This window comes from Acipenser ruthenus, chromosome 6 (assembly GCF_902713425.1).
Source record: "Acipenser ruthenus chromosome 6, fAciRut3.2 maternal haplotype, whole genome shotgun sequence".
NCBI classification, from domain to species: Eukaryota; Metazoa; Chordata; class Actinopteri; order Acipenseriformes; family Acipenseridae; genus Acipenser; species Acipenser ruthenus.
Window position 1 is genome coordinate 20,199,062 of NC_081194.1, and position 21,962 is coordinate 20,221,023.

Below are 21,962 nucleotides of genomic sequence, written 5' to 3' on the forward strand. Positions count from 1 at the left end.
AATCAATTTTTACTTCAATCTTAAGGGTTACCAAATCATGTTTTCTGTCCAAAGAACTTTTCCATTATGAAACATTTCTAAAGGGAATTTGTGTGGTAGGGTTGGAGTTATAATCTTAATATGAATACATAAACTCTTGAAGTTAAAGTGCCACTTTATTAAAGGAATGCTAACTGAGGTTGTGAAATCCATTTGCTTACCTTATTAACACTAGTAACATTATCACTGCCCCCCCCCCCCCCCCCATTCCTGTTTTCTTCTGTTAAATATTTTATTTGGTTCATCGCTTGAATTTTATACTTCTGTTGCTTTTGCTTTCTAATACCTAATCACTGCGTGCGATTCACTCCAGTGGTTGAGCTGCGATCAGATCATGTAGCATTATTTGGAACATTTGTATATCCTGAATGATTGTTAAAAAGCAAGTGAAGAACCAAAACGATTCTCAGCATAATAAAAGCATAATATTGTCAGTAAGATTACAACAGGTAAGAAATTGATTTGCATATAGTTTAGTTGTATAAACTATTGAGTTGCAGACAAGAAAAAAACATGTACATACTGTACATGGATGCAACCTGGATACATCTGTATTCCATAATGCTTTCCATGCATCAGTCTTGGTCTTTTCTTATATGAATGCACATGATTTTGGGAACCCTATCCCTAATTTGGATCATACTAAATAAAAAGACCACCATGCTAAGTTGACAACACCACTAATAAATAAAATCATGGGTCTTAAAAAAAAACCTCAATATTTACTGTTACTTGTGAAACCTGTTTTATCTTAGTATTTTAGTTTTTAAATAAAACTGAGCTTGAATTAGTTTTTTTGGCCCGATCAGGGACAGCCCAGCATACTGAAGGCATCTAAATATCAGCTCATTTGCTACAGTCTGCATCTGTAGTTTGAAGGTTCCTTTTACCTCATTCAAGGTTGTACCTTGATTTAAACTGGTAAACTTCAAGGTGCATGTTCCAAAAACAGTACTGTGAATATTATGCACAATCAGCAAACGTGCTAGCAGGTAATGGCTACAGAACTGTAACATAATATCCACCAAACTTTAAAATTAAACACACATGCAGCAAAAAGACAGAATGCACAAGAATGTAACAGTAAGAATGAGCTTTACTATAAAAAAGATTCGCTGTTCTGTATCATTTTAAGTAGAAGCGAACCACAGAATTTAATGCAAATGAAAGGGAAGCTCACCAATCTAAATATCACACCAACATTCACCAAAGTTGTTACCTTTTTCGCTGCCTGTTCCTCTTCTACACCATCCCCAATTACAACATATACTACTTTTCTGCCAAACCTTTGCATTATGCGCTCAAAGCAACTTTCCTTTCCTGGAAGATAAATAAGGTAGAGTTCAGACCGACTTTACCTGGTTAGCTGCATGCTCTTCATCTCGCCCATCTCCAATGACAACATAAGTTATGTTAGTGCCAAACCTGGACACTATACGCTCAAAACAGCTTTCTTTTCCTGAAAAACAATGAACTGCTTAGCCTCTCATTAACACAGGGTTGAAGGAAATAAGATACGGGAAACAGCTTGAATTCAAGATGCAATTTCATCATCATAGCTGTATACACCCAATTTTAAAACCATTCTTGTATTCAACAGATAATTAGGACATGGCCTACTATATGCAGTACTTCTACAGTACTACTAATTCTACCCCACCTATGGAGAGTGATAAAAACAAACCAAAAATGTAAAAAAAGTCTCTAAAAACAACAAAACACAATTACATATGATTAATTCGATTTTTTTTTGCCAGGCAATATTTAAAGGAGAATAGTGAAACGAGGTTGTAGAAAAGCATTCGTGAAGTGGCTACAGCGGTTTTTGATTAAAACCAGTTTTCAAGAAGGGATCAACTGTTTTTATCTCTGCTTTAGGGGCTACCTTACACAGTCTCAACTGTTGGCAGCGAGAGAGCACCTCTTTATATTATAAAAGCACTTCCCTTTATCCTAGTGCTGACATTACAAAGTGTCTGCTTTCATCAACATAACATACTGCAGTAGCAAAAATAACATTTGATTTTGAAGTAGTCAAGTTCAAAAGAGTTATAACCATGTGTAAAAAAAAAAAATAAAAAATAAAAAAAAGATTTCCTGATCTCTTACCTATTTTGGTTGCACTGTAAATGTTTTCAATAGGAAATACCCCCCCTAGGCTATATAAAAGTACTTTTGCAAGTGCTGGTATCAGTTGTGTTGTTGTTACCAATACGTTGACGCAGTTACTTCTGAAAAAAAGGACAGAGAATTAATTATCTTATCAGTATGTTGTAATGCAGTGGTAACGTAGTGGATTCACTTAAAAGGATTTTTTGTTTTTTTGTTCACTTGAATATACTAGTGAATAAGCAAAAGAAAGTTGGTTATATCATGGTTATTATAGATTTTATTGTTTTAAGCCTAACATACACAAGGAAGCATGTTTCTGGAAACTTGCAGGGTTAGTGTTGCAGAATCAGATGATCAATTTTTGGAAACATGTTTCCTTTTGTACAGTGTGCTGTGTCTGATTATCCTTCTTATTTTTTTTGTACCTTGAACTGATGATTGACAGTGATTTAAGTGCGTTTGTCAGCCAGGATTCTGTTAGAGCCTCAACTTCAGCTCGCAACTGCAGCCATGCATCTCTTTTGGCAGGTCCGAGAAGTCCTTCAAATCAAAAGAATTGAAAACGTACAAAAGTGGAATTTACACTGCAAAAAAAAAACATTTTAAATATGGCCAGAAAAAAAAACATAATTATAAAACATAATCAAATTAAACAGAAACAAACACATACATACATACCTGCTGATTCTAATGTGGAGCTATAATTAGTACATGTAAGAAGCTGGTACCAAACACATTTCATAATATTTCTAATGCTGTTTGAGTATCAAACTGTAACTGCTGATAAATATTTCAGTGTTCTGAGTCTGAACCAACACCGGTGAACTTTCTTTACCTTCAGTTTCCACCTGAAAGAAGAGACTTGTGTGGTCTCAGAGGCTAGTGAATGTTGTGGACATATTTCAGCTGATCCTATTAAAATCCCTGTGTTATACGCATCATTATATATAGCTGAAGATCAGGGTGAAAACGGTGTGCCTTTTCTACATGGTGTTGAAGTATAACACACAAGCTTACCCCCAACATTGTTTTTGTATGTGCTATACAATTCTTTTACTCTGCGGTATCGAAAAGCCAGTTTCCTCATCCAGTCGACCCCTCCTCGCACACCAGTGGCCAGGCAGAGGTTTGCACTTGTTGCAGCTGCATGGAAGCCATCAGTTGCAAAACTGTAAGTACTGTCAATAATAATAATAATATATTTAATTTTAATATTAGTTTGATTATTGATTACTTCTATTAAATCAATGGTTAACACATGCACTTTATACAGTATTTATTTGTTGTACATTTTTTTAAACATGATTTATCATCATCGTCTCAATGTTATTTTTTATTAAAGCAAGTAGGATGTTATTTACCCATACTTTTCAAACCCCATAAACAGTTTAGCATTGAATCATTAAAAAATGTATACACTGTTGCCTTACCTTAAGTCTTGTCCGTTGTCATCCGAAGAGACATCATCTATGTGAACCTGATCGCATTCCTGCAAAATGTACACATTTGTGAACGTTCACTATCGTAAACATAACCATAACATTTCTCAGGTGTCCTGTTGTATTAATCAATTGATTCCTGGATAAACTAGTTAGGAAGCTGCACATGTATGTCTACAGTTTGCCAGATGGGGGCAGTAGTTGCACACAAATGTGTAGCAACATTGTTAATGCTGGCCCTTCAGTGCAATCACACAACAGATCTGATTTGCCTGCAGAACAGAAAGTGACTTTTAAACTTCCCAAAAATGCTTTATGCCAAATTAGGTTTTTCATCTCTGATAAATTTTACTTAATAACACTGGTTCCAAGTGAATTATCCCTGCATATTGTCAATGAGTACATTAGAGATACTACGTTATTATACCATAGTTATGCACTGAATTTTCCAATAAAAGCTAAGCTACATGAGCGTTAAGTGTCAACTTTCAGTTCAGAAAATGTGCCACTTGATCTCCTAAAACAACAGAATTATTATCAGGTCTTGAACGTTTCATTCAACTCTTTGGAAATGTAGAATGTACCGCCCAACTCCCAAGTTATTTCTGTTTCTGTAAAATAATAATTACTCAGATTGTTTGTACCCCTATTTTAGTACTATTGGAAAAAGGCTTTCTTCTTGTTGAACCTTTAAGTGATTCTTATCCCTTTTCTCAACACATTTGTATACTCAAGTGTGCATTACAAGTTTGCTATATATTTTTCTGATTCTTCATGCCCATGATTAAAGTGGACAAGCTTTTATTTACTGGATTAAATTTGAGTACAGTATAAAGGATTGGTTACTGAGTACAAAAGTGGCACACTCTAACATCAATTAAACAGTTCCCTTGTTTATATGTATCAAAATGATTAATGCATGTATTTAATTAGGTTACTGGTTTCTTAGACTTTCTGGATTACTCTGCGATTCATATTACTTTCTGTTTAACTTTGAAGCTTTGCTTTTAAAAAATAGAACAGCAGCTCCCTACACCCCAGCAGTATACATTCATTGCTTCAGACTTTCTCATTCTCCTTCTCAGCCGTCATTTGCCCTGATTTTCTGTGGATTTTCTCTGCAGCTGCAGTCCTTTTTCTCTATACAAAATATGGATCTGAGTGGCTTACTCCGATAGCCCCCTCAATTGCTAATCAACCTACTGCAGATGTACTTCTAGCCATGGATCAGACTCTCAAACTCAGTCTAAATATACTGTATTGCATCCCTAAAGCCAGAATAACACTCTACATTTACATTCAGGTGGTAGTTTGGCTCAGGCGCTGTGATATCGTAAAACCTCAGCTTGGTCAATGAGAGAGAATGTGGCAATTCTACACTTATATTCAAACAATAACAACAAGCAATACAAATTTAAATAAAAAATAGAAAGAAATGAAACTTTTAATTTGGTTATTGTAATATATGATTTTAAGGAGATTAAATAAATGCATAATTAATAAATTCTCACTGCTTACCTCTAAGTCATTAAAAAATAAATGTGTATCGGCAAGGTTAAAAATCATTTCTTCCATCCGTAGACCAAGTGTTACAGCCGTAGGAGGATCCTAAAGAAAGAAAGCAATTCATATCACTTTTGTATTTTAGTTACTGTTTTGCTGTTACTGTCTTTATAGGACCCCCACTTCTTGCAATGGATTTTATGATCCATATTATAAAAGAAAATCTACATTACAAACCAAAATAATTTATGAATTAATTGACTAAATATGCTAAATGTTTATTCGTGATTATAATTTTTTTTTTTTAATTAATTTTTAATTTACAAAGTCTCTTATGCAGACAAATTCTGTTACAGATCACTGGTGTATATTTAGCACCTTTAAATAAGTTAAGTATTGGACAGTCAAGTGATGCTTGCTGTGGGGAGCATGCAAGTCAGAAGGTCTCTCTCCTAGACTCTTAATCTTTTTACATTTAATCCTAGTAAACTCCTCTATATTATACTAAGTGCGTTTAATAGTTGTATAATGGATACTAATAACAGTTTGAAACTCAACAAGTCAAAAAATCCAACTTATGCAAAGAAAAAGAGAAAAGTTAGATTCACCGACAAGAAGCCAAGATGGCGACGCGGATGCTAGCCGTCAGTTACTTATGATGCATGAATTCAGTGACATTAAACAGATGCTACAGAGCTTAATAGAGTCGCAACAGAAGCTGCAAGAAAATATAACAGGGATTGAGAAAAGGGTTACCGGTACAGAAGACGGAATATCAAAACTGGAAGATACCGTGTTTCGTCTTGAAAACCAAGTGAAGGAATAAAGGTCTGGGGCAACAAAAAACAACGACAAAATGCAGAAGAGAAGCGTTCCAGACGTAACATCATCAGGATTATTGGAGTGGCCGAAGGACTTGGAGGGAATCATTGTTCAGAATATTTAAGACAACTTTTATGTGAATTGTTTGGTGTAGACGTTTTGGAAACAGAAAAACCATTGGTAAATTGAATGTGACCATCGCTCTTTGGCGCTAAAACCTCGGTAAGGGGAGTGCCCACTACCTCTTATTGTCCGGTTGAGCGCCCACGACCTCTTATTGTCCGGTTGAGCGCCCACGACCTCTTATTGTCCGGTTGAGCGCCCACGACCTCTTATTGTCCGGTTGAGCGCCCACGACCTCTTATTGTCCGGTTGAGCGCCCACGACCTCTTATACATTAAGAAGATACACACCCTTCAGGAAGTTTCTGAGAGAGAAATGTGAGATATGGCTTGATCTATCCAGCAACACCGAATGTAACCTATGAGAATCGTACTGTGCTTCTTAAAATAGTGGAACATGCCAAAGCATTTGTTTTCGAAAAGTTCAACATTTCACTGGAGGAAAGCGATAAAATGTAAGAACTGTACTTTAGATCCTCCGTTACATTTCAGAGAGCGTTCTGGTATTTGGGACTTTATTTTTATTTTTTTTAATGTGTGCATATGTTGTATATAGCCTATGCGTGTGTATATATATATATATATATATATATATATATATATATATATATATATATATATATATATATGGGCTGTAGATATATTTAATTAACAAATTAATTAATTTTTATATTATTATTTATTTATTCCCTCAGAGTTGTCATAATTTTGATTTAGGTACTGGTACAATGTCTTCTTATGACTTACTGAAAATATTATTATTATATCCAGTGACGTCTGTATTGGGATATCCTTTAAATAGCTACGTATAATGCCTTAATGTCATATTAATTGAATAACTTAAATATTATTATTTGTCTGACCTAAACAATACTACAAAACTGTTATTTATTTATTATAAAGAAAAGGGGATTGGAATCAATGACCTTTTAAATGAGTTTACATAAATGTATTTGAGTCTAGGAGGTATACTATGATGAGAGATATGGTATCAGGACCAGAACGGTGTTTGTTAGTGAGGTTTATGTTTTTTGCGGTGTTTGTAGTTAGTTATTAATTCCCATTGTTTTGAGATCTCAGTGACTACTGTATTTAAGTCTAGAGCTCATTCTAAATTATCATCTGCTTTTGTGAAATCTGAAATAAGACGGATACATACACTTAAGGTTATAACTCTCTATGGTATTACTGTTATATTGGTCAAATACATGGAACACGGTAATATTACATGTATCTTATTTCTGATGTATATTAATTAGTGGTGGAATTGGCACCCAAATTTCGTATTCGATTATCGTATAAACATTTATCAACATTTGTTTTTTTTAACAGAAGGTCTGATAACTAAAAATAACGTTGTGCATAATAGTTAAACAAAAAGGCACAATTTACATTCAAATTAGAACACTTCCGATTATAAAAAAAGAAATACAAAAAGGGCTTTTAACAACTGAAAATAATTAACATTGTAATAATAATACAAAATACTATAATTAACAGAAGTCATTTCTATCCGAACTATGGCTGTTCATTACTGTTAACATTTTATGTCCAAAAGCAAAGCAAAACATTTGAATTAAATCTCACAAACCCTGACTAATTTAACTATCATACTAAATTCAGCTTCTTTTGATATAATATTGCCATATAATCCAAACTCAACATGCTTTGAAACAAAAGAAGGTAATCAGTAGATTTAATAGATTATAAAAAAAACAAAAAAACAAAAAACGTATTGCCTTAATTTTTACATCAAGAAAATATGAAAACAATAGGCCTACTTCTGATATGGCTTGTCCAATGCAAATGTAGAGACTAAAGTGTGTATCCTAGCAACACGCTAATCTACCATACTCTAGCACTAGCACTCTCACACACTCAAGGGTTTAATGCAAATCAGCAACAGGAGACTTCAAACTGGGTTCTAATTTGATGCATTCAAATGATCTCATTCAAATCATTCATATTTCAGACCACTCCCCTGTTACTGTTACTTTGTATTTCATCTGCTCCCATAAAAAAACTTAATAAATGGCGATTTCATAATTCTCTCACAAAAGATAATTCTACTTCTTATATGATGAAAGAAATTGAATATGTTAAAATAAATAACAATGGTGAGGTTAATCCAAATATTCTATGGGATGCTTTTAAAGTATATACACCAGGTAAAATTATATCCTATACTTCTGCAAAGAAAAAAGAGCAAATGGTTAAAATTAAAACTTTAGAAGAACAAATAAATATTGCGTGCAAAGCAAGTAAGGAAAAACTCGAATCCCAAAACATATACTGATCTTATTAAACTCAAATATCAACTAAATAATCTTCTATCTGACAAAGAAGTATTCAAAATGAATAGAACTAGAAGGATATATCATGAACATGGTGAAAAGTCTGGCAAGGTTTTATCATATACACTTAAGAAAATGAAAGAATCCCATATAATTGCCACAATTAGAACAGAAACAGGCGAAATTACTACCAACCCTGAAATTATTAACTGCACATTTGCCTCTAATTACAAGAAATTATATGCATCCAATGAAAGTATTGATGATGAAAAAGCTTTTTGGAAAATATTAATTTAAAACAGCTAGAACCAGAAGATAAAGACATACTAGATTCTCAAATTACATCCACAGAGATAAAAGAAGCCATTAACTCTTTACCCAGTAATAAAGTGCCAGGGGAAGATGGTTTTAGTTCAGAGTTTTATAAGTCACATAAGGAAATATTAACCCCAATTCTTCTAGATGTTTTTAACTATGCCTTCATAAATAAGGAACTACCTAAATCCATGCAACTTCATCTTAAAACAAGATAAAGACCCTTCACAGTGTAGCAGCTATCGTCCAATTTCGCTCTTCCAAACAGATAAAATAAATTCTATCAAAAATTTTAGCTACTAGATTTCAAAAAAGTTTTTGGTAAAATTATCCACCATGACCAAAAAGGCTTTATCAAAGGTAGATTTTCATCAGATAATGGTTGACAACTAATGACCCTGCAAGTACTGAACTGGGACACCCCTGCTCCTGCAATGGCTGTATCTATTGATGCAGAGAAAGCAATTTCTGTACAATACTTTAGGAGATAATTTTGTGAATTGGATAAAAACGCTATATTCATCTCCATCTGCAACAGTTAATACTGGCAATGTTCTCTCCAGACCATTTAATCTACACAGAGGAACTAGACAGGGTTGTCCTATTTCACCTCTTTTATTTAATATAGCAATCAAACCTTGAGCAGAATGAATTCGTCAAACAGAAGGTATCCAGGGAATTGGTTGTCAAGATGTGAAGATAAAGTAATGCTATATGCAGACAACAATTTAGTTACTTGCAAGAACCCCAGTTCCTCTCTTCCATGCCTTATGGATATAATAAATCAATACACTGATGTTTCAGGATATAAAGTAAATTGGTTAAAATCAGAAGCTATACCCCTGTCTAAAAACGGTTTTAGTACTGATTATCAAGACTATCCCTTCAGATGGCCTGCACAAGGTATTAAATATTTGGGGATTAAAATTTCAAAATTATCAAAGATACTGTTAAATTGAATAAGATTTCGGTTAAATTACAGTCCTGGAGTAAATTAGCATTTTCCTTATGGGGCAGAATAGAAACCATCAAAATGTCAGTTATGCCAATGTTGGCATACCCACTGGCCATGCTTCAACTTCACATTCCATTCTCTTATTTTAAACAGATTAATGTGCTTTTCAGTAAATTTATATGGGACTATAAGAAAGCAAGGATTAAAATCAATAAACTGTATAATAGTCATAATAAAGGGGTTATGAATACTCCTAATCCATATTGGTATTATTTATTTTATCAAATGAGGCCTCTTAGAGATTGGTATGTAAAATCAAATAATCCCCCAATTTTTGCGAAAATTGTTCAAAATATTGCCTCCCCCTACAGTTTAAAAGACGTATTCTTACATGGCCCTCCAGCTGCTTTGCAGGGTAGCTCTATTTTTAGATTTGTACGTAACATTTTCAAAAGATCAGCCCTTCTTTTAAAAGCCTTTAAAATAATTTATTTCAGTTCAGGACTCTGGAGTAACCCAAAAAGTTTGTATAATAGGAAACCACTATTTAACCTCACATGGAGTAATGCACAAATCAATAAGGCTGGAAGAAAATGTATTCTCTTCTTTAAGATTTCGAAAGGATAGATACCATATAAAACATATTAAAAAAATCTTTCGCCAATTTAATCCCTCACTTCCGCTGTCTACATTTGACTAAACTGGAGATATTTTTTATTAAATCCATTGAATTCACAAGGTTTTGTATCCAAGTTTTACAAAATAATTAAAGCTAATTTGTCATATAATAATATTACTTTAAAGTGCAAATGGGAGATAGAATGAACAATTCCAATAATGGCATCATCCTGGAATAGGATCAATAAGAATATAACATTTTCTTCACCCAATGCCAAACTGAGATCAATTCAATACAAAATTCTAAATATAATTCATTATACTCCTGTCAGATTATTAAAGTGTGGTTTGAAACAGGAAGACAAGTGCTGGAGATGTGACTCTGGAAGAGGAACTTGTTTACATATGTTATGGAGTTGCAGCAAGCTTAATGATTATTGGACTGCAATTGTTAGACATATTACTAACAGTTTACAATTGCATATCCCCTCAACCCTTCTGTTGCAATCTTAGGAGAAACATCAACTCTTCCAGTTAGTAAACCACAGTCTAAATTACTACTTACTCTACTCCTCTTAGCTAAAGAAATGATACTAACTTCTTGGAAGGATACTGAACCCCCCATTGTGGCACTTTGGAGGAATTCTGTACTAGATGTTATTAACTTGGAAAGAATAACCTATGCTTTTTTAGATAAGGATTCAGAATTCACTGAAATATGGAATAGATTTGCCTCCTATTTTATAGAGATATATTTTAACTAAATTAGAATTATACTATTCCTGTTTATGTATGAACTAACCATTGGTATTGTACCACTTTTTGCTCTCTTTAAATTTAATGTATACCTGGAGTATATCAGAGTTAAATATTTATCTGTCGAATGACATTTGTGAATCATTAATGTAATACTTTAATATGTTTTCATAATATGTATGCGGATGAAGTGAATATGTATTGTTATGAGACTGTATTTTAAAAAGAAAAAGTAATAAAATATAAATTGGAAAAAAAAATAAGTTAAGTATTAAATTGGCAAGGATATGTATCAGTCTAAATCTCTTTTTAATGAAAATCCATTCATTATACAAACATGAATATTTACATCAAAATGCAGTGCCAATGGGAGCACTGGTATGTACCACAAAAACTAAACAGATGATGACAGACTGCTCACACATGTCCTGTCACATCAACAAACCCTTATTTAAGGGTTCAGCATTTTAGAAAATCCTATGTGGCAACTGGTGCTCAGCTGCAAAAACCATCATCTGCAGCAGGTCATAACAGGTCAAATGCCACTTCTCATAATTTGCAGCAACAGAAAACTACCCAGAATAGAAATCTCTATCGCTATACTGACGTAAGAGATCCCAAACCAGTATGCAAGCAATTCCTTGCCAGAATCTCAGAGAATCAAGGTTAACTTAGATAATAACCAAAGAATACTTGATATATGACTAATTACTGATTGGATATTCATTTTAAGTATCCTTTATGACAGTGGTGTTAAAGAGTCATTTCAGCTTTAACATTCATTTAGACAGGGTACGTCCACAGGAAAAAAATGCATTGCCAAATAAGTAATCTGGAATTACAATGTGTAGAACAGTTTTCTGAGCATTCTTTTTAAAATGTATTTATTTATTTTTATTTCTCAATGATTGATGAAGCAAGCAAATGTGGAAGTAAGGAAAACGTAAATAGCTTCAATACAGCCCAGATTAATATAATTTAAGAGTGCATACCAAAGAAATCTATTAGCACTTAGTGGTGGTGGTTGCCATAGTGAATGCATAAATAGACTAGAGGAGCTCATCCAGGCTGTGAATAGAAACAGCTGTCATCATATTTCTTAAGGGCAGAAAGGGGGAAACTAGTGAAGGTGTGAAAAAATGAGGCACCATAAACATAAAACTGTTTGGCAGAAACTTCTGTGACAAAGCAACTTCCATGGTTGGGTGAAAAGATTATAAACTGTAAATTGATGGTCTTTGTGAGTAAACATCTCTTTGAGTGAGTGCTGGACAAGTACATTTTCCCTGCTTACAATATGCAGTAGTTTTGAATAAGGTAATGGTACTATACTATAATGACAGTATTTACAAAAAATTGCTAATTTTAACTGGCTGTTGTATGCACTCAATTGGCTTTAGCGTCAATCTGTACAATACTGTGAATAGGACTTTGTGATGTTTGTGTGTCCTGTTAAAATCCCAATGAAAGTCAAAGGCGGTGAATTTCCACTTGTCATAAAACTGAAAACATTCTGTATGTTTCTCTTTTAATTTCGTATTTGTATCAATGTGATGTACCTACACTGGTCACAGTAAAACACATAATTTAATTTATTACCAAGGGGTATACAACTAAGATTCTTGTAACAATTAAAACATTTGGCTTAATTTCTTAAGCGAAACAAAATATCTTGACATGGAAAGAGTGCAGTGGTAAGTTTAACTACACAGTGTTTATACAGGCCCAATCACAAAGGGCAAGAAGGCTAATTGGATTTAATTGAAACTTCATGTAATTCCTGCTCCTCTTAAAAAAGACTACTTTTAACACTAGAAGGACCGGAGATATACTCATACCTAAAAGCCCCACAGCAGTCTTTCTGACGGCTGTATTCAAAACACTGAAAATAGTATAACGAACGGAGAAACAGTCAGATGTAATAGTTTTTTTAAAAACATTTTTATTGAGTATGTTACATAAACATCTGAAAAACTGAAGCATATTATATATATATATATATATATATATATATATATATATATATATATATATATATATATATATATATACACACACACACATATATATACACACACACACACACACAAACATTTATTTTACAAATCAAATGTAATATATCTCCTTTATTTCTGCACTCCCGTGTTTCATGCTTTGTGAGAATATTTAATACATACTGACAGAAAGGTACATGAACGCACAGCCCCATATGTGTTACACGACTGGAGAAAATTACATTTTAAAACCAAAAACCGCCAAAATGACCGCCGCGGGGCTTCTAGTGTTAAAATATTTTTTTTTTAAAAGGATTGAAACATGCACTACAATAAGAATAAGCTGAACAAGGAAGTCAACTGTTTACAAAACCTTGCCTTTGCTGCTAAATTTCTGACAGCTGTTTATTTCTAGTTTTGCCTTTTAGTACTGTAGCTCCCCTGGCTGTTTTACAGCCTAGATCTTTGTTATTTAATAGCACATCAATTCTTTTTCTAATTCTAAGAGGGCATTCTAACCCAGGATTAAATGTATCACCCAAAGAAATACTGTAGTTCTGCAGTCAATTGGCAAAATCCTCCTTCTTGTCTTATTCCATTTGAATCTGACAGTGCATATTTTCAACCAAGCCCAGTGGTGTACAAGGCACACGGCTATAAAATGCAGTGACAGGTCCTGGCAGCCAATTCAAGTGTGAACAGGCTGGCTTGTGTGGTGACGTCAGGCCAAGAAATGCAGGACATAAAAGGTCTGAACATAACAGAAACAAACACTGAACTCAATCCAAAATGGCATGTTGGCCAAAACAAACAGACAAACAAAACAGTGAACACAAACCCCAAAACAAGTATCGTGCTGGTGCTTCCAGCATGAAAAGCAATTGTTTTTACTTTTATTTTTGTTTCTCCCGACTCTCTCTCCCGTTCTCTCCACACTGAACACACATCCCATATGAGTGAAACACTCACTCTTTTATGCAGCTGTGCAGAGACTCGATTGCTAATCAATCATTCACTTGAATCTCGGCACAGTCTGCACGTGAACTAATTGTGCACTCCCCATGCCCCCATACAAATACCTACTTTAATCTGCATGGGAAGTGATTGTGCAATCCCTGTGCCTAAATACAAATACACATTTTAAATCGCCTGTGCTACATAACCCAGACTTCGTGCACCACTACACACATACATATAAACATCCCACATACAACATAAAACACAAAATACGCACAGGGGCGGGGCACCTTGCCACATCAAGTTTATAAATAATACTGGCTGACTGGTTGGAGGGAAACAGGAGTCTTAGTTATGTTCTGCATGGCTGATACCCAGTCTTTTATGAGCCAAGCAACTACAGATCCTTTAACCATTGTTGATATGTCAGTAAGAACCGTAGCAAGTTAGATATCTTTAAAATATCTAATAATAAAAAAGAGCAGGTCTATTTATTTGGATAATATTTTCAAATATAAAAATGTTCAATAGAGGTTTTCAAACGAAGGTGGTTTACAGCATAGTTCATATTCAATATTCACGCTGCATCTATCATTAAAGACTAAGAACAGTAGTACAAAGCCACCATTTATTTAATTGTTTTATTTTTATTTTTACTATCACCTTTTATGATGTTTGCAAACTATGTTAGTGGTTCTTATTTTAATTACTAAAATACAGTGTTTATTTTTTTTTTTATAGGTCTTATTTGAAGGTGCTTTGGCATGTTCATTAGTTCTAATTGACAGCCACAGACATATATTACATATATTACAGGCTAGATCAGCCAGAGTGTTAGCAAGCTCCAGCGTAATCAAGTGAACACCAACTGTGGATCAAGTTGCCTGCATTGCTGGCAATATACACTAGGTTTTCAGAAGATGGTGCGTCACCTACAAACATAAAGCCACTTCATGTCTATCCTAGTCAAAAGCTTATGGGTTATGATTTTGTGTTGTTTAGTGAATACTGCGCGAAGTATGTACTACAGAAACCTACCTATTTTAGATATGTCTCTGACTAAACTAAAACTGAAGAACAACTTCTGGACTCGGTCAAACAGATTTATAAACAAAAAATACAGTATTGCAGTAATTGCAATAAGAACCATTACAGATGACTGCATCATGCAAAAAGTAAGGGCAGCAAAAAACAGAAAAAAGAAAATGCATTTTGAAGTTACTTACTCTGACTTATTTAATCTTTCAAGACTGTCAGCCAGAAGACTGGGAAAGAAACATAACACTTGGCTGCAGACCTTAGTGCTGCAGTCCAAAAGCATAGCACAACTTCACAAAAAGAATCTACCTGAAGCTTCAGTGTGACCCTCTAATGACCTAAATACAAATTAAATAGAAGATATGGGTGATTTAATTTCTTACCTTACCATACTTCTGTGCATATGATCCTGTAAGGAGTGAGTGAAAGATGATAATAGTTTCATCAAGATCCCACACAAATACTCGCTGAAAAAAAAAAATAGATATAGATCAATCAAACCCAATCTAGAATGAGACTACCATATAACTATTCATTTTTTTTTTTGGGGGGGGGAAGGGTAATTACTCTTTTAGAGTTCTTCAAATGTACATACCTGCCTTGTTTGTATGACTAAATGCAAGAATAGGTAATAACTCTATGTTGTGGGTACTACAAACCAATTCACTGCACGTTTAACTTAATATAATATTAATGTGAAGCGCATGAGTTAGAACACTGAGGTGTGGCGACACTTCAGAAATGTCATCTTCAATAATCCCTTAGCTTGCAACACCTACATAATATACAAAAAAAACACATACCATTTTCCATGTGTCCCTATGAAGCTGTAGTCCTTCAATTCTAGTTAGTAGAGTGTAAATTCAGGGCATACCTCCAAGTCACTGTCAGGTGGGGGTGATGGATTATTCTTCCTACCCCTTCCACGTAACTTTGACCCTGAACTCCTACAAGTTCTGTCGTCCAGGTCTTTGATTGGTATTGAGGGGCTCTGCACTGTGTCAAACTCTCCTGTAAATAAAGCCATTCAGGATGAAAACTAACTTGAGTTTTGTTTTGCTAGCGTAATATGGTACAATGCATACATTGCCTGGTCCATTTAATTGCAAACTTTAACAAAACATTGACATTAAATACCCACCCACCCCCTGAACTTTAAGATGATAATAATAACATTGATCAGAAAGGGGTGATTAAGCTTCTATCCACATGTAGAAAGAAAATATTTATTCCTGTGGATTACAGGATTGTCCATCAAAATCAATCACATCTACAAAAGTGTCACTGCTACTGCAACGCTAGGAAGTTGGAGAAAAATAATGTATGTGCTGCATAGATCTTAAGGAACAGCTTATTTTCTTGGTAAAGTTGGGGGTGGTAGCTGGGATGCTTTATTAATTAATGCCTATCATCATTAACTTCCCAATCGCACACTCCTTCTCTGTCTAGTGTTTTGCTTTCTTACATATGCTGTGACCCTTTCTCTGTGCAAAATTTAACCAACGCCAATTCAGATCAGGAAAGCTCCCTGCCGGATTCTCCTCAACAATATCTCATTCATTTCTCTGATGGAAACTCAGTACTGTCTACTTCTAATGCAGACCTCTACCCAGCAACCAGACCTCACTCACCGAGTGAGTCAGAGGGGACCCCCGGCCACACTATCCTTACGCGTGTCAAGCGCCTATTCTACCTCACCACGTGAGATGCTGTCCTTCCTTCACTCGGGACGTGGCCCGCTTTACGTTCTCAGCGCCCAAGTCCAAGTACAGGTTCCCTGCGGGATGCCTTCCCGCTTCCCGCTTCCCGCTTCCGGCTTCAGAGGCCTGTGCCTCACCTCTTGCGAGGGAAGCACCAGACCAGTCAGGGAACCCTTTACTATCGCTCCTTTCAGTCCTAAGCTGTTGGACTATTCCTATCACCCCGATTTGTGCCCCTGCTGAGCAGAGCCCTTTTATATTTCAGATCCTCAGGGATGTAACCTTCGACCAAGCTCTGTCCTCGGCAACTGGAGAGCTCATCGGTTGGGATCTCTTTTCTAACCTAATTCCCAGCTACGGGCTCGTCCCTCTATCCTTGGCCGAGCGTCCTCCATCCGAAATGGTCTTATTAACAGCTTGTTTCTGTTTCCTCTGCTCAATCCTTACAGCCCCAGCGGAGACCCCGTGAATTACTTTTAAAGTCAACATATTTTACAGATTTGCAAGGTGTTTGTTCATGTGCAATGTCTTTTATCAATGTGCAAAATGTTTGGGAATAAGGGTTAATGTTAATGAGGAAGCAACTGACAATTATACAAGACAGCAGTGTAATGTGTTCAAAGGAACTATTAACACAGGGAGGCATTTATTAGGAAATATTTGTTCTGACGGTATAGTATATACAGTGATTAAGCACTAGTTATTGGAGTTATGAATCACATTCAGCCATAATCTAAACACTCAATCATTACATTTTAGACAAATAAAGACAATTCTTAGTGTGGCAGACAAATAGTTCATTGTTTCAGTGTCTTCAATGGCTAAGACGTTTCTTTATTCTTCTTATATTAGTCACATTGACTGTTTTTCAATAAATCAAAAATACACTGATTGGCCAAAATTGCAGCCACTGGGTTGAGGGCCGAGACAGTTGCAGAGACACCCACTATCATGTTCCTTGTAAAGTCACTGAGAACCTTCTGCTTCCCCATGATTGCTGCTGAAAACTCTTACATGGCTTAAATACTGTAGGTTTACATTTACCAACATTGCAGACTAGGGGATTTCCAAATTGTACAAATATTCAAAAGCACTTGTGGGAACCAATCCAGTACATAGATTATCCTTAATAGAACTCCTTCGACTCTTTAACAATCACTACAAGACGTAGAAATAGATACAGATATTCTGTGATCAGATAGGGTTAACTGTCATACTATATTAAATAATTTTAGTAATTCATTTTATTCTTAGTGTGCATTTCATAAAAAAAAAGGATCTATTGATCAGAGTCCCAATCCTTTGGTAAGTATAACTGAATGCTGCATGGACAAGTAACTGGAAACAGACGGGGTGTGTTTTAGATCACTTATTGTTATGTCTCAATCAGGAAAAATGTTCTAACTCAATAGTGGAAAAAGCAAGAAAGTGTCTGTGATTGGAAAAAAATGATAAGCTTCCTTAATCAGAAATCTGAAAGCTAGCCAAGGAAAACTGGAAAAAATAAGGACCATTACATCCAAGAATGTTCCAGTTCCTGTTCAAACCCTTGATACTGGACCTGAAATACCTCCAGTCACATGTCCTAAATTCAAACATAAATAAAGGATATCAGAAAAGAGGGGTGAGGGTGACAATCTCTGACTGTGGCTTTCCTGAGTTATGTAGGTTTGTCATTCATAAATAAGCTCTAAAACCAGATCAAAAGCCTGTATACAATACATGGTTATAACTAGGGCTTCTGTTTTTTGGTTTTTATTAATTTCATTTTTCGGTGCTTATTTTGAGATATTTTCGAGTTTTCTGTAAATAATTTTTTTTGGGGGGTTTCGCTTTTTATATACTGTATAAATTTCTTTTTTTTGGTTACTTTCCAAAATTCTTGGGCGTTTTTTTCTGTCACAATATGTATAGTAACTCGACAGTACTTGCACACTTCAGTTGTACCTTCTTTCTTGCCGTCTTCCACAACGAAATCCTTATGGTCACGGCCATATTCTTCTGGGGTTTTTGTGTGTTTAGGCATTTTTTTACATTGACACAATTTTTAATTCAGTTTTAAATTCCACGTGTGTGAATACTCCCTATGATGGAACTGTAATATAGCTTGAAATCTCACGAGCAAGAACAATCCTCCGCTTCTGGTAATTGTAATCTCGTTTTAAACCTTGCACGTGTGTTACAATCCTCCAACAGAAATGTATGAATGTGCTGCCACTCACTAGTGGGGTGGGTTTAAAGTATTCAGAACGAATCAATGCGAGATACAAGTCAGGAAGGAGGGACATTACCCAACTGCACTGATAAAATTTATTTTATTTTTTGTAGGTTACTGAATTTTATTTATTTTTTCGCAGGGTAAAGTCAACTAACTGAGTAACCATTTCCAGTGTTGTTCCGGTGTTTTAGCTGTTTAGCAAATTAGCTGTTTAGTTGATGTTAGTTAAATATATATTACATAGAATTATAGTATAGGTAGTGTTCCGTGTTTTTGGTTTTTATCTTTAAAAAATGTTTCCGGGAATTTTTTTGAGTTTATTTTACATACATTAAAATAGGGATAAAATCGGTACAAAAATGTTTTTAATTTAAACATTGGTAAAAACTGGGAGGAAAAAATCTCAGTATACATACTTTACATGTGGAATATGATGCGTAGCAGTTCTGGTTTCTGAATTAATAATGTCCCTGGCATGTATGATAAAGCAGAATCTGTGTGGTCCTTTGCGAACGTTTGGGCAATCACAGTGCTGACGGAAATAGTATCTACAGAAGGTATGGACATGACATCAGCACAAAACAAGCCAGGTTTATTCACCTTGAAATCATTAAAAGAAAAGAATTGACAGAACTGGGTGGTGCCAGCCATCGGGAGACGGGTCAAAAATCACAATGGACATTTCCATCAATGCATATAAGTTTAACAACTAAAGCATCACCATTTTCTGTCAAATACTTACAATTAAGTTTGTCGGCTTAGCCAGTGTTTAACTGATGGACAGACAGTACTGTCACCAATACATACCTCTCTGCAATAAACAGTGGCTGTCCAGCAAAGCACAGCGCTCTGACAAACTCATTAACACAGTCATTCTGCGCTCTCTTTTTTATTAAAGCATGTGTAAAAGCCATATAAATGGATCGCTTGTCTCTCAGTTCACTTTATTGTTTTAGTTTAATGTGCCGCTTATTTTTCAGTATGTTCTTTTATTGTCAGTGCAAACATGTACCTCAATGCAGCAGTGTTTGCAGCACTATGCATCCTCTGCCTCATCTGACCCACTTCTGCTATTTTTGCTTTTTGTACACTTCGAAACATTTGTTTTCTATTTATAAACTGATTTACGTTTTCTCCCCATTCCTCATCCACTAACAATATTATATTTTTGTGTAATTTAGTTTTTGATCAAGCTAGTAGTTCCTATGCCCAGCAATTGCCACAATAATCAGACTTTGGTTGGCCAACAAGTGATAATGTATTTGTGAAATGACAGAAAACCACGTTTGAAAGTTATTTGTCCTCTTACATCTAAACATCTGCTGTATACAAGGATACAGTGTCGGGCTGCTTATTACAATGTCAGAGTCAAAATAAAACAGCATTTTGATCAAAATATTGTGTATTTCCTAGAAAATAGTACTGGGAAAATATTGAATAATAGACAAAAATCGGGTATAAAATCAGTAAAAACCAACATCCAGTTTAAAAAAATCCTGTAATTTGTTGGTAAAATTCGGAATAAACTGGAAACGCTGAACACTAAGTATAGGGTACTGTAAGATACAATAGTATTCCTATCTTACTTAAGGTCAGAGGTTGGTGGGGTAGATATCAGCTTGTAATTGTATAGCACCTTATACTATATTATATATATACAGACGTGCTCAAATTTGTTGGTACCCTTACAGCTCATTGAAATAATGCTTCATTCCTCCTGAAAAGTGATGAAATTAAAAGCTATTTTATCATGTATACTTGCATTCCTTTGGTATGTCATAGAATAAAGCAAAGAAGCTGTGAAAAGAGATGAATTATTGCTTATTCTACAAAGATATTCTAAAACGGCCTGGACACATTTGTTGGTACCCCTTAGAAAAGATAATAATAATTGGATTATAGTGATATTTCAAACTAATTAGTTTCTGTAATTAGTATCACACATGTCTCCAATCTTTTAATCAGTCATTCAGCCTATTTAAATGGAGAAAAGTAGTCACTGTGCTGTTTGGTATCATTGTGTGCACCACACTGAACATGGACCAGAGAAAGCAAAGGAGAGAGTTGTCTGAGGAGATCAGAAAGAAAATAATAAAGGTAAAGGTAAAGGTAAAGGCTACAAAACCATCTCCAAGCAGCTTGATGTTCCTGTGACAACAGTTGCAAATATTATTAAGAAGTTTAAGGTTCATGGAACTGTAGCCAACCTCCCTGGGCGCGGCCGCAAGAGGAAAATCGACCCCAGATTGAACAGAAGGATAGTGCGAATGGTAGAAAAAGAACCAAGGATAACTGCCAAAGAGATACAAGCTGAACTCCAAGGTGAAGGTACGTCAGTTTCTGATTGCATCATCTGTCGCTTTTTGAGTGAAAGTGGGCTCCATGGAAGAAGACCCAGGAGGACTCCACTTTTGAAAGAAGAACATAAAAAAGTCAGACTGGAATTTGCTAAAATGCATATTGACAAGCCACAATCCTTCTGGGAGAATGTCCTTTGGACAGATGAGTTCAAAACTGGACCTTTTTGGCAAGTCACATCAGCTCTATGTTCACAGACGAAAAAATGAAGCTTTCAAAGAAAAGAACACCATACCTACAGTGAAACATGGAGAGAAATGTACTGCCCAGTGTCAGAAAGCTCTGTCTCAGTCGCAGGTCATGGGTCCTCCAACAGGATAATGACCCAAAACACACAGCTAAAAGCACCCAAGAATGGATAAGAACAAAACATTGGACTATTCTGAAGTGGCCTTCTATGAGTCCTGATCTGACTCCTATCGAACATCTATGGAAAGAGCTGAAACTTGCAGTCTGGAGAAGGCACCCATCAAACCCGAGACAGCTGGAGCAGTTTGCTCAGGAAGAGTGGGCCAAACTACCTGTTAACAGGTACAGAAGCCTCATTGAGAGCTACAGAAAACGTTTGATTGCAGTGATTGGCTCTAAAGGTTGTGCAACAAAATATTAGGTTAGCGGTCCCATCATTTTTGTCCATGCCATTTTCATTTGTTTTATTATTTAAAGTATTATGTTGAATAAAAAATCAAAACCAAAGTCTGATTTCTATTAAATATGGAATA

The 21,962-nt window shown here is 35.2% G+C and overlaps 1 protein-coding gene across 21 annotated transcripts in view; it reads right to left on the reverse strand.

Annotated features, from left to right (window-relative positions):
- The window catches only part of eya4 (EYA transcriptional coactivator and phosphatase 4), a 111,292-nt gene that overhangs the window by 2,265 nt on the left and 87,065 nt on the right, over positions 1–21,962 (reverse strand). For 16 of the 21 annotated variants that reach the window (XM_059025199.1, XM_059025198.1, XM_034016971.3 and 13 more), the window contains 8 exons: positions 15,839–15,975; positions 15,348–15,431; positions 5,109–5,198; positions 3,582–3,640; positions 3,169–3,329; positions 2,577–2,691; positions 2,149–2,270; positions 1,259–1,359 (listed from right to left, as the gene is read on the reverse strand). In XM_059025199.1, the coding sequence (XP_058881182.1) occupies positions 1,259–1,359; positions 2,149–2,270; positions 2,577–2,691; positions 3,169–3,329; positions 3,582–3,640; positions 5,109–5,198; positions 15,348–15,431; positions 15,839–15,975 (869 nt within the window). Of the gene's footprint in view, positions 1–1,258; positions 1,360–1,397; positions 1,499–2,148; positions 2,271–2,576; positions 2,692–3,168; positions 3,330–3,581; positions 3,641–5,108; positions 5,199–15,347; positions 15,432–15,838; positions 15,976–21,962 lie in introns of all 21 variants that reach the window. The other 5 variants (XM_034016974.3, XM_034016973.3, XM_034016958.3 and 2 more) reach the window with 2 other exon arrangements.